We start from the raw sequence: 17,930 nt of genomic DNA, 5'->3' as shown, positions 1-17,930 counted from the left end.
CCTGGTGTGTTCCTTGTTCTTCATGATGCTCTCTGCGCTTTAAACGGACCTCTGAGACTATCACAGTGCAGGTGCATTTATACGGAGACTTGATTACACACAGGTGGATTCTATTTATCATCATTAGTCATTTAGGTCAACATTGGATCATTCAGAGATCCTCACTGAACTTCTGGAGAGAGTTTGCTGCACTGAAAGTAAAGGGGCTGAATAATTTTGCACGCCCAATTTTTCAGTTTTTTATTTGTTAAAAAAGTTTGAAATATCCAATAAATTTCGTTCCACTTCATGATTGTGTCCCACTTGTTGTTGATTCTTCACAAAAAATTACAGTTTCATATCTTTATGTTTGAAGCCTGAAATGTGGCAAAAGGTCGCAAAGTTCAAGGGGGCCGAATACTTTCGCAAGGCACTGTAGTTATGGTCTTTTATTTGGATTTAGGAAATATATTCTCGATTGGTCACTGTGTGACCCTGAGCAAGTCACTTAACCTCCTTGTCTTTCAGGTGAGACGTTGTTGTAAGCAACTCTGCTGCTGATGCATAGTTTACACACCGTCTCTGTAAGTCGCCTTGGATAAAGGTGTCTGCTAAATAAACAAATAATACTAATAGTTCCCCCCTATGTCTCGGTTATTATAAATGGGATTATTTCCCAGTCCTTTAAACTCTTCAGAGCTACCAGACAGGGCTTCCCACTCTCTACTCTGTTATTGTCTCTTTGCCATTGCCATACATCAGGATACCCTCATCTCAGGAGTTGTATCTAGAAATATACATTGTAAAATAAATGTGTCAGCTGATGATATGTTACTATTCATACAGCACCCTCATAACACATTGCCACCTGTTCTTGAACTCTTTAACTGGATCGATTTCAGGTTAAAGATGAATTGGTCTAAATCTGGATTGCCACTAAATCGGTTTAGGTGGGATGCTTTAGCCACAACTCTCCCGTTCAGATGGTCTCCTAATGGTATCAAATATCTTGGAATCAACATACTGTATCTCTTCAATTTGATGAACTGTTTAATTGTAATCATGTTCCCCTCCTAAAATCCATCACTGAAGATCTTGAAACTTGGAATTCCCTTCTTTTGTGGGAGGGTTTTGTCTGTCTTGTTATATCTTTACTATTAATAATAAAAATAAAAATACACTCAGCGACCAGAGGCTGGTATACCCATCATTCTTCACCATTAGAGGGGGTGTTCCCTTTATCAGCACGTGGGTCTACTAGGGGGTTACAGAGGGTCTGCAATGGTCACCTGGGTGGCTGAATTTGACAAATCTTGTCTTTGGGAAGGAAGAAATACATGCTATCTGTACTGGGCTGTGTATACAGGGATAACAAAACATTATTACTAATTTTCCCTGCACCAGATCAAAAACTAATTACAAAATCTGGACTGATTAAAGTTGAGGGTCTGTTTCTTCCTGAAGTATGCAGTTCTTTACTAGTCTAGATCTGTGGGGCTCCAAAGCTCTGACTGGGATGAAACGGTGATTCTTGTGATAATGTTATGGAAATCAAAGGAGGTACAACCATGCTGTGAACATCCCAAAGGATATTTTGACCTTACCAGCACTGGTACACTACACTTAACGGAGAGATAACCAAGGCTTTAAGGGTCATTACCATTATCTAAAAATTGACATTTCAACACTTTTGTCACTACATATTTATGACTTTGAAAGAGGAGGGGTATGATTTTTGCACATTTTATTATTTACATTTATTTTTACTTTGTTTTTTGTACAAAATTCTTATTTTCTCAGTTTTTATTCAGTAAGTATTTATTTTCTCACTATTTATTTGATGTGCATACACTGCTGTATTAGGGCTTGTCATCGTCCCATTTTATATAAAATTGTACTTTCTTTCTGAAAGGTTACAGTGGCCTGACAGAAACAGACTTGTTTTAACAGTAGCCTCTAGCAGCCCTAGCAATGCTGTGTCTGAAATTACAACAGCTCTCTTTACCCGATTCATCCCATCATATCACTTGACTTTGAAGGACCCTAAAACTGTGAGCTTGTTCAAGCTTTTCCGTTAATTAGACCCCCAGGGAGAATGAACGTTTGGTGATAAGATAGGGCCACGAAAGGGTCATCTCTGTGTTTAAGAGGTGAAAAACAACAGGACCCTCCTTCCTATGCATATCCCCAATTGCTCACGCATGAGAATCAGGTAGTGAATCAGTGCAACAAAACATTGTGTGAAACAAGACACCATAAAGCCTTTACTCCTAAACTATACCTCTTTACAAATTGACTCATTTGTACAAACTCATTACAAATGTACTGCCATATGACAAAGGAAGAAAGAAAACATAAACCAATAAATGTTTACCAATGGACAAAATTAATTTTTGAATATTGTAGCATGGGAGGTGTGCCCTGAACGTGAACCTACATGCTCGAGGCATCATTGAGTACAGTCCCAGATCGGGTCGGCTCTGACTGGTCTTCTGTAGGTGGTAGAGTTGGTGCCCGCTGGCATTGTAATCCCAACACCCTCGGTGGGTCAGACCCTTTCCAGTATTCTGATATATGCATCATATACTGTCAAATGGGCTGTGAAATGCCCCTGGCGTGTAAAGAAATGCTGAATGCATGTTTGCTTGACCTGCAGTTAAAGTAAATGTGTGTGTTCGGATTTTGTAAGGCTAGTAAACATGTCACTTCAGTAGTTTTTCTTTTAATAAAAATCCCTTTTTTCTCAGGAGACTATTTTTTTTGTCTACTCTCTACTGTACATACATAAAACAGGTTTCCTGTGGTCTCAGCTGCTTTGTCACATATGCGCCCCCTTCTGGCACAACAGATTTCATACCAACACTAGTTAAATGTAACTAAATTCCGCAATTAATTAAACTACAATTAAGACATGTATACATCTGTATAGTTAATGTTATCAGTATAACAAACACACAATTAGAAGCTTATTTTTTTAAGTTATGTTATTGTCATCTATACGACGTGTTACTCAACTAGAATGTAATATGCTTTATGAAAGTGTGTCTATACTGTAGCTTTAATAGCTAAGGTAGCACATGCATAGGTGTTTTATAACTACTAGATGATTTATAGCGGCTCGCTTCAAAGGGCTTTTCAGACTTTTTGAAGTTATGATGATAATGATGACTAATTACAGTTTGCATGCTGACTTGCACCAATAATTTAAACGATGATTCCGGGAATCATTTCCGATAGAAATACGCCGAATTCCGCAGAAAACTGACATATCCTTTTCCTCTCAGCTTGATTCCTGCAGCTTTGGTACACCTTGTAGAGTGGCTTCGTATAACGAATGTAACTTTTTCCTGGAAAGTCTCCGATGTTTTTCTATTTAAAAATTCCACCCTTCACCCCAAATACACTTATTACTGGAAGCTGTTCTGCTTATTTTTTATCATTTTTTAACCGAATTAACACAATGTACTGCACTGAAATTCAACACTTTGTGGTCATTTGGTGGAAGGAATCCACAAATACAATAAAACCCATTCATAGTCATAGAGTAAACGCTTACACTGCAATTCAGTGACTTTTAAATCTCCTATTAAGAGTTACTATGGTATAGATTAACTTTGCTGTATTTTAAAATGCATCAATCACACAATTATTGTCTAGTTCTGCGGTGTTTTTCAGCAAACAGTCACTCTTCTCCTTAACATGATAATTTACCGTTGGCATTTTGATGGTAGCATTATGACACCAGGTGTCCTCCAAACTTCGTCACTTTTAATGGGATATGTATTACGTAAGAAGAAAAAGAGACGCATTCCTGAAGCTTTTAGAAAATCAAAATATCAGCGCTTCCCGTGACCTTAAAGGTATTTAAATGTGTTGGGCATGTTGTTCTCGCTCTTGTCCCCGATTTCACAGATAATAGCGCCACCCCTACCTAGTATGTTGGGTGGAGCAAACCGTGCAGGATTCATACTTGTCACATCACTTCAAGAAAGAGGACATCGAGCGCTTTTGGGGGGTGCGGGGGACTGACGGTGGAAAGTAAAAAATGTCCCTAAAAGAAAATAAATCGCAGATAGAGTAAAGAATCTGCCTGTGCGTGTGAGCAATGTGTTTACTTTCTGTCTGGAGCGCGTACATCACAGTCATAAATCAATTTGTGTTAAAGATGTGACAGTTGGTTTGCCGAGTTCATCACAGCCCCGCTTGAAACAGTGCGTGTAATAAGTGTGCGTTACAAAAGACTGCTACACATGAACAAGTAGTAGCCAGATTTTAGATGCACAGTTGATCAAAAGCAGGCACTGAGACAAAAAAAAAAAAAAAAAAAGCTGTGTTTTCTGCATGAACAAAAACACGTTCGGGTCTGTCTTGTGGTTGTGCAGTACATGTGTTTATGATTTTCTCACAAGTAACGCTAGTTCTCGTATCATGTGTTATGTATTCTTTTGTATTATTATTCTGAGGACTGAGTTAAAGTTCATGGATAAATCGCTTTTACGACCGCACCCACTCGACTCCCCCTGCATTGATCGCGCTATAAATGCCAAATTTACCCAGCTGTCAGTTTTAAGTGCCACCTTATACAAGTTAAGCAGTTGCAAAGAAGACCCTACACAATTTACATTGGATACAACTGCGGCATTGACTATGTATATGATGGAAGCTTGAATGCTCGACCATTCATGCCTTGTTTATTATTTCGATTTTGGAGAAGAAAGTCAGGAGACCAGGATTCTGTATCAAGGTGAATGAATGGTTTGTTCTCCCCTAAGTGCATCTTGTTTTTCAAAATGCCGTTTTCTATGTGGGGGTTTGTTTGCACAGTAAATAACAGTTCCCAAAATAAGGCGTATTGCTTGCTTATGACGTGGTTCCTCCTTTAACTTTGTGAAAAAATTGGGTCCCCACCTCCCTGGGTTAGGACCACTGACTCACCAAGACACATTCTGAACTTAACCCACAGCTGAACAAGGTGAGCAAATTGAGCTTGTATTTGGTTCTGTTATATACACGGATCTGACAAGAAGACCGCAATATTCACGTATGAAACAAATTGTCTAAGTTTAGAAAAAGGAGCTATCGTTTCAAGGGTGTTATGCATGCGTATTAATTGTGGGATGCGCAGTGCAGAAGGAAGGCTTTCAGCTGAGTGAGGATAATATGTACATTTGAAGGGGGGACTAGTTCATATTTGATGTACAATGTTGCCATATAGCCATTAGTAGTGTATCCAGAACTAAGCTTTACCTTGAACATAACATACACCTTTGCAGAACTACAGGGATTCATGGAGTAATTGATACATGTATAACATTGCCAGCTTCTTAGTGGTAGTAGTAGTCGTTGTATTTGTCGTTGTAGTCGTACTTGTATAGTTATATCGCTGTGCTGTGTAAAGTAAACTACATTTTGTTTACAGCTGCAAAGTGTGGCCGTTTTAAAGCATTCCTGGAGGTTATGTTTAATTGATTTTGTGGTTTATCATACAAAAACGCTTACATATGGCGGGAGTGTGATTTGACGTGCTGCCTTCACGTGTGATGTAATATTCTGACCTCGACCTGCGAGATATTTTTCCTGGAAACTGTCGAAGGTACAAGACGCACGCAACTGGGAATGCATAGGTAGCTCGTGTTCAGATCAGTGCTTTTCATTCGAGATCCAACAGATCGTCATAGAAGCTCCCAAGCTATCGTATAATAAAAAGCAAACAGCTGAGCCAAATCTAAATCAAATGTGATCCTTAGGGGGAAGAGCGCCCAATCGTTTTTCTTAATGCTATTACATTGAATCTCGTTCAAATAGTTCGGCTGTAGAATGTGTGAGTCATATGATATTCACATTTACTGTGATATATTTTACATGAATTAAGTATGACTCGACGTACCTGTCACAAATCCACATCAGTTTATATTGTCTATAAATACAGTATACAGTATAATTACAATGTATACAGTACCGTACCAACCTGGAAGAATACATGGATTGTTATGCTGGTGTAAACGCCGTGAAAGTTAAGCCAGTGCATGCTGTACCCTTCTTGAGACAACACAGATTATAGGAAACCGGTATCTGTTTATCTGTCTGTTAATGGATGGGTGCAGTTCTTTACTACACTATTTATCAGTCAATGTAGATGCATACCAGAGTTTGTACCGCATTCAAATAAAAAGGCAAACAGATACATACAGTACGTATTATAATTCTTATTTCTTTGCTGTCAACTGAAGCAGCAAGGCAAAATACGTTATTCTTTATTGCTGGACCCCTCCAAACAATGTACAAGTAAGACGATGCTAAATTGTTAACTAGCAGCACGGGTTCAAAAAGTTAAAGTATGATTAAAACGGGTTTTCAGCGCTCAATTTGCTTCTGTTGAACTATGGAGACAGTCTGGCTCCAGTTTATAGCTGTAACTTACAGGAGCCGAGCGGGTGAAAAGACTGCTTGTGCAGCAGGACTTATAGTGACTGCATGTTCTAACGATCGGGGCTAACGATCTTATGAAGGGAATTTATACAAGACCTACACTTCTATGAAGTGCAAGGAGTGCTGGAGGAAACAGCTGACTAAACAAATATTGGGGGCAGAGTCTGTGTAACGGTATAAATTAATAATGCACTTCTTTATTTACTGCATGAATGGGGACATTTTGTGCAGTTCAGTGGGTGTAGTGCGCCATCTACTGGTCGCCGAAAAAGGAAATAAAACTTTCAAAATTCAGTATCAGAACGGCAGTCTTTTCCGTGTACTTGAGTGTGTGATATATATATATATATATATATATATATATATATATATATATATATATATATATATATATATATGCAGATAACTGCTGTCACGTTTGGCATTGTCTGCGCTGTATTGTAAACCTCTATTTGCGAGAGAGAGAAATAAAGAAATATGTCATTGTCTATTTCTTCTGAGATGTAAAAAACCTTTTCCATCATGTGTATTTCAGAATTTGTAATATAATTAGGAGCAGTAAATACGACACGTATTATTATTATTATTATTATTATTATTATTATTATTATTATTATTATTATTATTATTATTATTAGTCCTAGTAGTAGTCGTAGTAGTCGGGAATTCAGTCTTACACGGGAAGTGAGTTGCAGGTTGCTTTAGATTGACTGCTGTATTGCAGCTCTGCAGATCAGAATACCACACAGAAGTGACCACTGTACTTTGCCAAAGGATGTACATTAGATCAACAGTGCCCTCTAGTGGCGATAGGGTGAATATATTCTGTTTTCTCTTCGCGTATTCAGTTATGTATGATTCGGGTGCATTGTGAGGCAGCACAGCCTGGTTTCTTCAAACAACACATGATACGTTATATATATCACCAAGAGCAGGGGTGAAATTCACAACCAATAAATGGTTACTCGTATGCACAGCCGGGGGTAAACATTATAACAAATGGAGAGGTGGGAGGTTGTGTGGTCCAGTGGTTAAAGAAAAGGGCTTGTATCCAGGAGGTCCCCGGTTCAAATCCCATCTCACCCACTGACTCATTGTGTAACCCTGAGCAAGTCACTTAACCTCCTTGTGCTCCGTCTTTCGGGTGAGACGTAGTTGTAAGTGACTCTGCAGTTGGTGCACTATTTTGCAGTGGCAGGCTGGTATTTCATTTACTTCTCATCTGAGGATTCGTTTTCTAAATTCCTGTCTGGGATATACTGTTTATACTGCAGCACCTGTTGTGTTTGTTACCTATTGAAGAGGTCCAGGCACTTCAGGGTCCTGTCTGTAAATGAGACGCTGCATTTAAAACGTAAATGAATATATCATATCGTAGTCAGCGTCGTGAGGAGAGCTGACATTCTACCGAGGTCACACTGAGGTTTCAAGCACTAGCTGCAGTATTTATATGACTGCTTGGTATTTACTATTCAGCCTCCATCTATGTTACGCGGCAAACCAACAGAGAAAATGAAGGAGTCTTTTGTACTTTACCAGAATTTTTACACAAGCATCAGCATTGATGATGCAAAAAAAAAAAAAAAAAAAAAAAAAAAACCGAGGACATAACCTCAGTAATTACGGCCATGATCGTATGCCATTTTCTTTACCAGTGCAAGACTCTTTTGACTGCCATAGTGCACATTACGAGAATGTGTATTACAGCGCTTACTAACTTTATATTCTACTTCTTATGGCTTACCGCTAACTAAATATCAAGCTAAATAATAAATTAAAAAAAATAATAAAAGATCCAACTCATTCTGACTAAAACCTCAAACTGAATATGTAGTAGCTTGCCAGAGGTAGGATTGTGAAAATAAAAGTGTAGCGGGTGTGTACGTGACTGACCCCTACAGGTAAGATGAAGTAGTGCAATATTTATTTTCTTTTTCTGAAATGTATCAATCAATTGTAGCGTTTTAAAACTTGGAAGAAAGACCTCAAGAGAACGATATAACTGATCCCACCTGTTTCTAGGTAGCTGTACTGTATCGTACAGGACACAAAGCTCTGGTGTAGCATAGCAAGTGCTTAGAGAATTGTTGTAAAGCAAAACAAATCATAGTGAAAGGCAGGTGTGGTAAGTGCAATTTACAGTGACATTTTAAAGCTTCAAACTCCCTCCCTTTTTTATATTAGTTTTAAAAATAAGCTAATTGTAGTGGAGTAAATCTGTTCCAAAGACTCCAGAAACACCATGGTGTTTTTACCAGCTGGGGTGCGTGGAAGTGTCAGGCTCGGCTGATTACTCCTATCTAGACTGTGTTACTCTAAGAATAGTGCGGTGGAGAATGTGTTGGGATGAGAGACAGGCCCTGGTGTGTTATCCACACAGCTTCAAAGCAGCAAGCCAAGGTTTGTGTTCTTGGCCTTGTTTCTTGAACTGGACTTTCACACGATTCAGATGACATTAGTCCAGTCATGTTCATAGTGGAGGTATGTATTTAGTCTTTTTGAGCTATTGCGCTATTCTAGAGCAAAGGTTTACATGTACACTGTTGCAGTTTATTTAGTTTATGTTACCAGTTTCCTATGTAATTTATTGAATTATCATAAAGAATTCCTTTAACTTTCTTCTGTAACCGGGTATAATGACAAAGTTTCTCTTTGTAGATTAGATTTGAATGCCTTGGAATGGAACCCAGGTTGTTCCAAGAGTTCCAAGCTATGTGTCAGAATGTTTAAATTTGGATACTTGTGAAATCTCTGTTTAAATGTACCAGACCATATGAATAATGATGAACAGTTGGGTGCACAAGTCATATTGCATTTCAGTAAGCTTTGCATTCTGACAGCATCATGAAGTTGGCACATCATGAGGTAAAGCAAAGTAAAAAGCTGTTAATGGACTGTAAAATGGGCACAATAAGATTAACGTTTTAAGAATTGCATCACAGTGGATGCCTGACAAGTTGAAGGAGCTGTAGCCCTGACTACAAATACAAACAGGGGAATCAAATACTGCTGTGTCACAAGTCTCCATGCACCAGTAAACAGTGTTGATTTTTCTGTTCATCTCCCAGCTTCCCAAATGATATCCTTGTAAAGCTCTCCTGAACATTGACCTTATACTTTCACGTGCAGACCCAAATACATAGAATTAGTGCAAATAAATAACTGCAACATACTGTAAGCGGTTATAGTATTCTCAAGTATTTGGGAGGTTAAAGTAGTCAGCAGTATTTACTGTGGTGACTGGAGAATAATTCTGTATTAAAAAAAAAAATACCACTACTGCAAATTGTAGTAGTTATTGTAGAATGCTGAACAAACTGTAGAATCATGGTTAATGTTGCTGGATACTACACATAACCACTTTTTTACAGTACAACAAAAAAACTGTATTGTACTACAGTATACAACAGTTTACTGCATTTTACAGCACATTACTACTGGATGTTGTAGTATTTTTTCATAGGTGTAACCAGGCTTTCCAATCTGTTTTCTTAATGTGTTATCATTAGCAACATTAGCACTGGCTCCTCTTTGGTGCTGACAATCTTTTGGTTCTTTGTTTGCCTTTTTTAGCATATGTAGATTTCAGAAATATAACGCAGATTAAAAGTGGAAATGATTAAGTTTCAGGAAGCAACTGCAACTTGTATAATATAGTGTAAATATTTAAAGAAAAAATTAACACAATGTCAATAAGAAAAGAACCAAAATATGTATAGGCCATCTATAAGGCGAAGAGTATTTCTCACGTGAATATGCACGACAATAGTAATGGCATACCATAGCTAAACTCAAGCCATGTGCCTCCTAATGTCATTTCCATACAGTTGACGTATGAGCAATATTATACTGCATCTTAAAAGACTTATCCATTCGGCCTCAATCAAATGTACAGAAACCTAATCCAGACCTTAATAATCCAGATGCTGCTATTCAGTCCCTCAGCAAACGAATACAATATTATTCTCTGTACAATAAATGCCAACGTGTGCATGTTTCCAGATGAACAGACAGCCCTTCACTCTGTTTTGGTTTGAGAGCAAGGACATATATTTAAGACTGAAACAATGGGAATCAAATGCACTCGGTAGAAGATTAATTGCATGAATATTTGTACAGGGATGGGCTTCTCAACTAGAGCCTTCGATAACTTGGGAGGTCTGATGAAAGGAAAGTGAAAAGGGGAAAGGAAAGCGAGTACAAGAACCTTGATTAAACTTGATTATTCTGCTGTTTAAAGAGTTAGTGAGAAGTGTTAAGGGTTAACTGGCAATGCCCACGTCAAATGGTGTTGTTTTATTCTGCATGTACTTGTAGTGTGGCTGATATGTTATGCTGTTGCTTTGCCTGTCTTCATTTTTGCAGCGAAATCAATGCCGACTTTCGCAGATTAGATTTCATTATTAGAAATTAAATGTGTGTCCTTTCAACATCCAATCATAATATTCACATGACACATTTGAACATAAATGTTTGGAAACTAGGAGAGAATTCAACAAGAACAAAAACCTATCGGTGAATAGTGGCTCTATCTGGTGGCTGCATGTTGTAAAAGTGCTGATATTTGCAGTATTTTTTAAAAATCTCAAATGGAATTCATGGCTAAGGAGGAATCAACAGAAATAATGATCTGCATGACCAAGTTACCTATGGAGCTGCCAGTGTCTCTGTCCTTGTAGCTGCTTTTTCTGTTCTCTGTGAAGGATCTGATAGCAGCTGTTTGGTGAGGCAGAGCTAGCCTTGCAGGAAGAAGACCAGTGCTGGTACATGAAGATTAGCTCTTGCTGATGCACTTCACTCTGGTCCTATCGCTATCTCCTTTTCAAAAGCCCAGGAAAGTATTGTTTTTCTGAAATTGTGTTTTCTTTCTTAGAAAATCCTTCTGTTGAGGGAAAGCTTTAAAGCAGAAACCGTAGACGTCCCCTATCACCCTGGCAAAATACTACATGTGATAAATCCAGTTTCATCAGAAAGAAACGACTGTAGAATACAAGCAGAGATTAGATTACTTCTGCCTTTCTGTGAACAAAGCCACACTGACACATTCAGACATGACTCCATCCTGGAAAAGCTTAACTGAGACAGCTTGATACTATGAAAACCACTTGGTGTGCACATGTATAAATATCACTTCTTAAAGCAACAGAAATCTAAAAAGGGTGTTATTTGTTTGATCAGACCAGACTGCCACTCCCCATATATACAGTACTGTGCAAAAGTTTTAGGCAGGTGTGAAAAAATGCTGTAAAGTAAGAATGCTTTCAAAAATAGACACGTTAATAGATTATATTTATCAATTAACTAAATGCAAAGTGAGTGAACAGAAGAAAAATCATAATCAAATCCATATTTGGTGTGACCACCCTTTGCCTTCAAAACAGCATCAATTCTTCTAAGTACACTTGCACAAAGTCAGGGATTTTGTAGGCATATAGTCAGGTGTATGATTAAACAATTATACCAAACAGGTGCTAATGATCATCAATTCAATATGTAGGCTGAAACACAATCATTAACTGAAACAGAAACAGCTGTGTAGGAGGAATAAAACTGGGTGAGGAACAGCCAAACTCAGCTAACAAGGTGAGGTTGCTGAAGACAGTTTACTGTCAAAAGTCATACACCATGGCAAGACCGAGCACAGCAACAAGACACAAGGTAGTTATACTGCATCAGCAAGGTCTCTCCCAGGCAGAAATTTCAAGGCAGACAGGGGTTTCCAGATGTGCTGTCCAAGCTCTTTTGAAGAAGCACAAAGAAAGGGCAACGTTGAGGACCGTAGACGCAGTGGTCGGCCAAGGAAACTTACTGCAGCAGATGAAAGACACATCATGCTTACTTCCCTTCGCAATCGGAAGATGTCTAGCAGTGCCATCAGCTCAGAATTGGCAGAAAACAGTGGGACCCTGGTACACCCATCTACTGTCCGGAGAAGTCTGGTCAGAAGTGGCCTTCATGGAAGACTTGCGGCCAAAAGGCCATACCTCCGACGTGGAAACAAGGCCAAGCGACTCAACTCTGCACGAAAACACAGGAACTGGGGTGCAGAAAAATGGCAGCAAGTGCTCTGGACTGATGAGTCAAAATTTGAAATATTTGGCTGTAGCAGAAGGCAGTTTGTTCGCCGAAGGGCTGGAGAGCGGTACACGAATGAGTGTCTGCAGGCAACAGTGAAGCATGGTGGAGGTTCCTTGCAAGTTTGGGGCTGCATTTCTGCAAATGGAGTTGGGGATTTGGTCAGAATTAATGGTCTCCTCAATGCTGAGAAGTACAGGCAGATACTTATCCATCATGCAATACCATCAGGGAGGCATCTGATTGGCCCCAAATTTATTCTGCAGCATGACAACGACCCCAAACATACAGCGAAAGTCATTAAGAACTATCTTCAGCGTAATGAAGAACAAGGAGTCCTGGAAGTGATGGTATGGCCCCCACAGAGCCCTGATCTCAACATCATCGAGTCTGTCTGGGATTACATGAAGAGAGAGAAGCAACTGAGGCTGCCTAAATCCACAGAAGAACTGTGGTTAGTTCTCCAAGATGTTTGGGCCAACCTACCTGCCGAGTTCCTTCAAAAACTGTGTGCAAGTGTACCTAGAAGAATTGATGCTGTTTTGAAGGCAAAGGGTGGTCACACCAAATATTGATTTGATGTAGATTTTTCTTCTGTTCACTCACTTTGCATTTTGTTAATTGATAAATATAAACTATTAACATGTCTATTTTTGAAAGCATTCTTACTTTACAGCATTTTTTCACACCTGCCTAAAACTTTTGCACAGTACTGTATATATAGATATGTGTGTATAGCGGTGTTCATAAACATGCTTCCATATTATTTTAATGCTTCAAAGTTTTAAAAACAGCTTTGCCACCACCAAGTTGTTTGTATGTTTATCGACAGTATTGCATTTCATAATGCCTCTCTGGATAGCTTTTTGAATAGTCCTTGTACTCTGCATGTGTTTATGAAGTAAACAGCACCATTGCTTATGCTGTAACCCTGGATAAACTCCAGTAACTGCTCCCCGCAGGCTTGCATTATTGTGTGTATCCCTGCTGAGTAGTGAATCACTGCCCTGACTGGTGAGTCACACACATCACTGTTATGCCAGGGATGCTCACAAGATAGCAGGGAGGAACATATTGTGGTAAACATCTTGCACAAAGTGTATATATATATATACTGTATCAGACCTGCCATTGAATAATGAATAGCACTGGAATGTTATCTTTGTAAATGATAATGTCTCTCAAGTGTGCTAGTCTCAGTCAGATGAGACTGTAAACATCTTGTGTTTTCCAATGTTCATGACTGAACAAGGATGGGATGCGTGTCTGAGAGTCAATATGAAAAGTACTTTGTTTTGTCTAGCTGTCGGATGCCTTGGTTTACACTTGTATATATAAGGAAGTTCAGTGCTTGAATTGTTTATCAGCATTTTGGAACATTTATTAGATATTCAATTCGAGGTCCAATCTATGACAGACCACTTATCATTAATTAAGAAACCCTAGAGAACACTCCAGCGTTAGAATAGATAAATAATGTAAATCACAGAGAAATGAGAACAGTGTGTGATGTTTCCTTATAAATTAACCAAACTGATGCTTTTTTTATTGTTCAAACTAACAATGTTCAAAGTAGCAATAATTAAAATGCTTGCTACACATTTCTTCACATTGTGCGCCATGTTATTTTATTACAGTTCAAGTGATAGCAGAAACACCTCTATTTATTATCAACACCCAGTGTTAGAGAGCGCATCAAATTGACAAGGACAAAACTTAAAAAAATGAAAAGCAATACAAATACTAAAGGCTGGCTTGGCGGTTCTTTCATAATACAAAACGGTATTGGTATTTGTTAATGACCGAGTCATTGCTATCTGTTCTTATTTTGCCTGTGCTTTTTCTATGTTTTTACTATTCAGCTGGCAGGGCTTCCCTGAAAAAGGTACTTGCTCTTGTTCGTACAAAAACCTTGTACTGTATCATTTTTAATCTAGCGCGAGAAGATTTGTTTTATAGTTTTGTTATATAATATGCAATCAGTGTACATATTTGTTAAATCTGGGCACATTATTGTGTGTTAATAATACTATATACTGATAGTGAGCAACTTGCTTTAAGGTACAAAAGACAAATACTTCTGCTGTAGGAATGCAGAGGTTCAGGCAGGAAACTCTAAATACACCTGCAAAAATGATCATTTGATTGAGAGGAAAATCACCACAAGTGAAGCAGACATATTCAAGCCAGTGTATAATTGGACCTGTTTCTTATCATTTTATAGACCCCCCTATGCAGTCTGTCCCGTGCTGTTCAGTTTACCTCCTCCCCAGCCTCAACCTCATTTTTGGCCTTGCCAAGGGGGTTTTTTCTCTGTGATTAAACAGCCCTCTAACATGGTCCAAATGCAATCAAGGGTCTGGTCATTGATACAGTATGTGATGGCTGCACTGACAGTCTCCTGTGACCTGAGAATCCGGTCTTTTCTTATGAGGCTCACATTGCTCTGTGGTCCTGTCTTGCTATTGCTTATTGGGTTAGTGCTGTGGGCTTTCCCAGAATGGTATACACTGTCTGTTTCCACTCCTGTGGGTGACACGCTTTACTGATAAATGCGTTAGATTACAAGGAAGCATATGAAACCACATCATGAATTTTGGAAACCATCCCTTACCTCCAGTCCCGGTTCAGAGTATTTTACTCTAAACCACAGTTTTTATTGTGGGGTCGTCGGGGGCAAACACCCCACATAATATTTTTGCAATTTGGAGAAAAAAAATGTACCCCTCAAAAGTTACCCTAATTATTCATTATATGAAAAACAAATATTTTATATATTAAGAGGTTGGAAAGTTGTACATAGCAAAGGATGTAGGGTGAAAACCCTGTATGAAAACCCTGTACAGTGCTGTATAAACATGCCATCCTACGATGCACTAGTGTTGCATTGAAACCCTCTGTGAATACTGGAGCGGATCTCTGCATTGGCAGACTGCACAGCACTCAGCAAGTTCTGCGGCTCTTTCAGGACGAAAAAGGGTTAAAATAAGAAACAACGTTTATTATTTTTGACTCCCTTCGGAAGGGGCCTTTTATTCCTGTCCTTTTCTAATCTATTTCGGATCCTCATTTGCCTAATTACTATTCGGAGGCTGGTGAGGGCTGTTCTGCAGCGCTCGCTTCTGCTGACTGCAGAAACTCTACCTGCCACACTGGGAGAGTGCGTCAGCATTCTAGGTAGAAATGAATGAAAAATCAATCAGTGTGACTGCAGTGTGAGCCCCCACAACCCTAACCTAGTTTGTGTGTGTCTCTCCACATACCTCGTTCAGGTGCAAGCACTCTTTAGGATGGTGAGTTGATATTTTAAAATGTTGAGATACAAATTGCGAGGAGAGGAGAGTTGAATCTTGTTATGTGCTTATGTTTAGATATGTTTAGCATGTTTTGTTTAGCTGTATGATACTGAGTGTCAAGTATGTTAAAATTACATTTACTATGCATTTATTTTAGTACTGCTCCATTACAAATTGGTCTTGTGTTTTCTACTGCATAGAGAGCTTCTGTTTTTATGCACTATAATGGCTATTTAAAAAATGTTAAAAGTGTGAGTTAAAAGTTTGACTGCTTTAATGGCAATGTCAACTCTAAGTAATAAGCATGCTCATTTCCCGGGGCTCATTACTGTTGGTTCTGTAATAACAAGGTTTACACTGACATTGAAGGACATTGTGAGATCTGCTTTCCAAGGCTTCAGTGCACTGGAATCATACTGCAGTTGGAATTTCTGTGTGTGTGTGTGTGTGTGTGTGCAGATCTGTAGAGACTTACTGTATGTACAGTATGTTTGCTTATACACTGTATTGTGTATAGTGTTCATACATTATCTCTCCTTTACATTTTATTAAAATCCAAGTTTATTTCAAAATGGCTAATTTTGTAAAGTTAAATAACACTATGACATTTTTTTTTTTTTTTTTAAAGCATGATATATTTAATATCATTAAATAAGGATTAAAACATTGCTATCATAAATGACCTCTTTTTTCATGACGTGCAGTAGCGTTACAGTGGATTCATTTTAATATGATCTTGTTTTCCTTCCCCCCAGTAAAGAGAACCATTGGTGCTGTAAAAATGAACTCCCTGCTTTTGCTAGCTCTGACTTCACTGTGTGTGGCAGATCCCTATGAGAGAAGTTACAGTGATGTGGAACACCATAGAACCATCTACATCTCAGGTAGGATAATACTACTACTACTACCACTATGACTACTACTACTACTACTACTACTACTACTAATAATAATAATAATAATAATACATGTATTTTATTGATTAACACAAAAACATACCCATATAGTACCAGTAGGTCAGTAATTGCATTATGAGTTTAGTATTTTTGAGCCAGAAAAGCAATGTGGGCTGATAGTATTGACTCCTGCCATTCACAACTACAATATAAAAATCGACATTGAGAGAACGTGCTTGGTAAAGCACGGCCGTGTTTCATATATACTGATATTTTACCACTCTAAATAAGCTGTGTTTAGGGGTATTCTTGTATATACAGTAATACATTTATTTAAATTATTATTTAAAACGGTTTTGTTTTAACAGGAAATGCAGGTACAAATCAAATTGTATCATACTGTATATATTCAACATCACCATATATAAAATATATAGCCAAAACGTTTGTCTAAGGCAAAATTTTATGATTTTATTTGACGTTATGGTTCACATTTTTTTCACATTTTGTTGTGTCAGTGCCTCAGAGTTTCATGCATTTAAATGAGGGTTTTTTTTCAATTTATCTACACACCATACTCCACAATGTTAAGGGGAAAAAAGTTTTTATTGAGAAAAAAATTATTAAAAATACAAAACTGAAAGATCATAATTGGATAAGTCTCCACCCCTCTGAGTTAATACTTGGTGGAAGCACCTTTGGCAGCAATTACAGCTGTGAGTCTGTTGGGATAGGTCTCTACCAACTTTGCACACCTAGATTTGGCAATATTTGACCATTCTTCTTTACAAAACTGTTCAAGCTCTGTCAAGTTCCTTGGGGAGCGTTGATGGACAGCAATCTTCAAGTCATGCCACACATTTTCGATTGGATTTAGATTGGGGCTCTGACTGGGTCACTCAAGGACATTTACCTTTTTGTCCTTCAGCCACTCCAGTGTAGCTTTCGCTATGTGCTTTGGGTCGTTGTCATGCTGAAAGGTAAACTTCCATCCCAGCTTTCAGCTTTCTTGCAGAGGGCAGCAGGTTTTCCTCAAAGACTTCTCTGTACTTTGCTCCATTCATTTTCCCTTCTATCCTGACAAGTGCCCCAGTCCCTGCTGATGAGAAACATCCCCATAACATGATGCTGCCACCACCGTGCTTCACAGTAGGGATGGTGTTCTTTGGGTGATGTGCTGTGTTGGGTTTGCCAAACATAACGCTTTGCATTTAGGCCAAAAAGTTCAATTTTAGTTTCGTCAGACCGCAAAACT

At 38.5% G+C, this 17,930-nt stretch overlaps 1 protein-coding gene across 3 annotated transcripts in view; it reads left to right on the top strand.

Moving 5' to 3' along the window:
• The first annotated feature begins 4,554 nt into the window (after positions 1-4,554).
• LOC117404097 (hyaluronan and proteoglycan link protein 1) overlaps positions 4,555-17,930 on the top strand; it is a 32,569-nt gene continuing 19,193 nt past the window's right edge. Inside the window, exons 1-2 of one of the 3 annotated variants that reach the window (XM_034928298.2) lie at positions 4,555-4,723; positions 16,535-16,663. In XM_034928298.2, the coding sequence (XP_034784189.2) occupies positions 4,648-4,723; positions 16,535-16,663 (205 nt within the window). In that variant the 5' untranslated portion in view covers positions 4,555-4,647. Of the gene's footprint in view, positions 4,724-4,804; positions 4,952-15,635; positions 15,777-16,534; positions 16,664-17,930 lie in introns of those variants that run through there. The other 2 variants (XM_034006793.3, XM_034006794.3) reach the window with 2 other exon arrangements.

Source organism: Acipenser ruthenus, chromosome 2, assembly GCF_902713425.1.
Source record: "Acipenser ruthenus chromosome 2, fAciRut3.2 maternal haplotype, whole genome shotgun sequence".
Taxonomy (NCBI): Eukaryota; Metazoa; Chordata; class Actinopteri; order Acipenseriformes; family Acipenseridae; genus Acipenser; species Acipenser ruthenus.
Note: the sequence above shows the minus strand (reverse complement) of the source record. Positions and strands in the feature narration are given on the sequence as shown.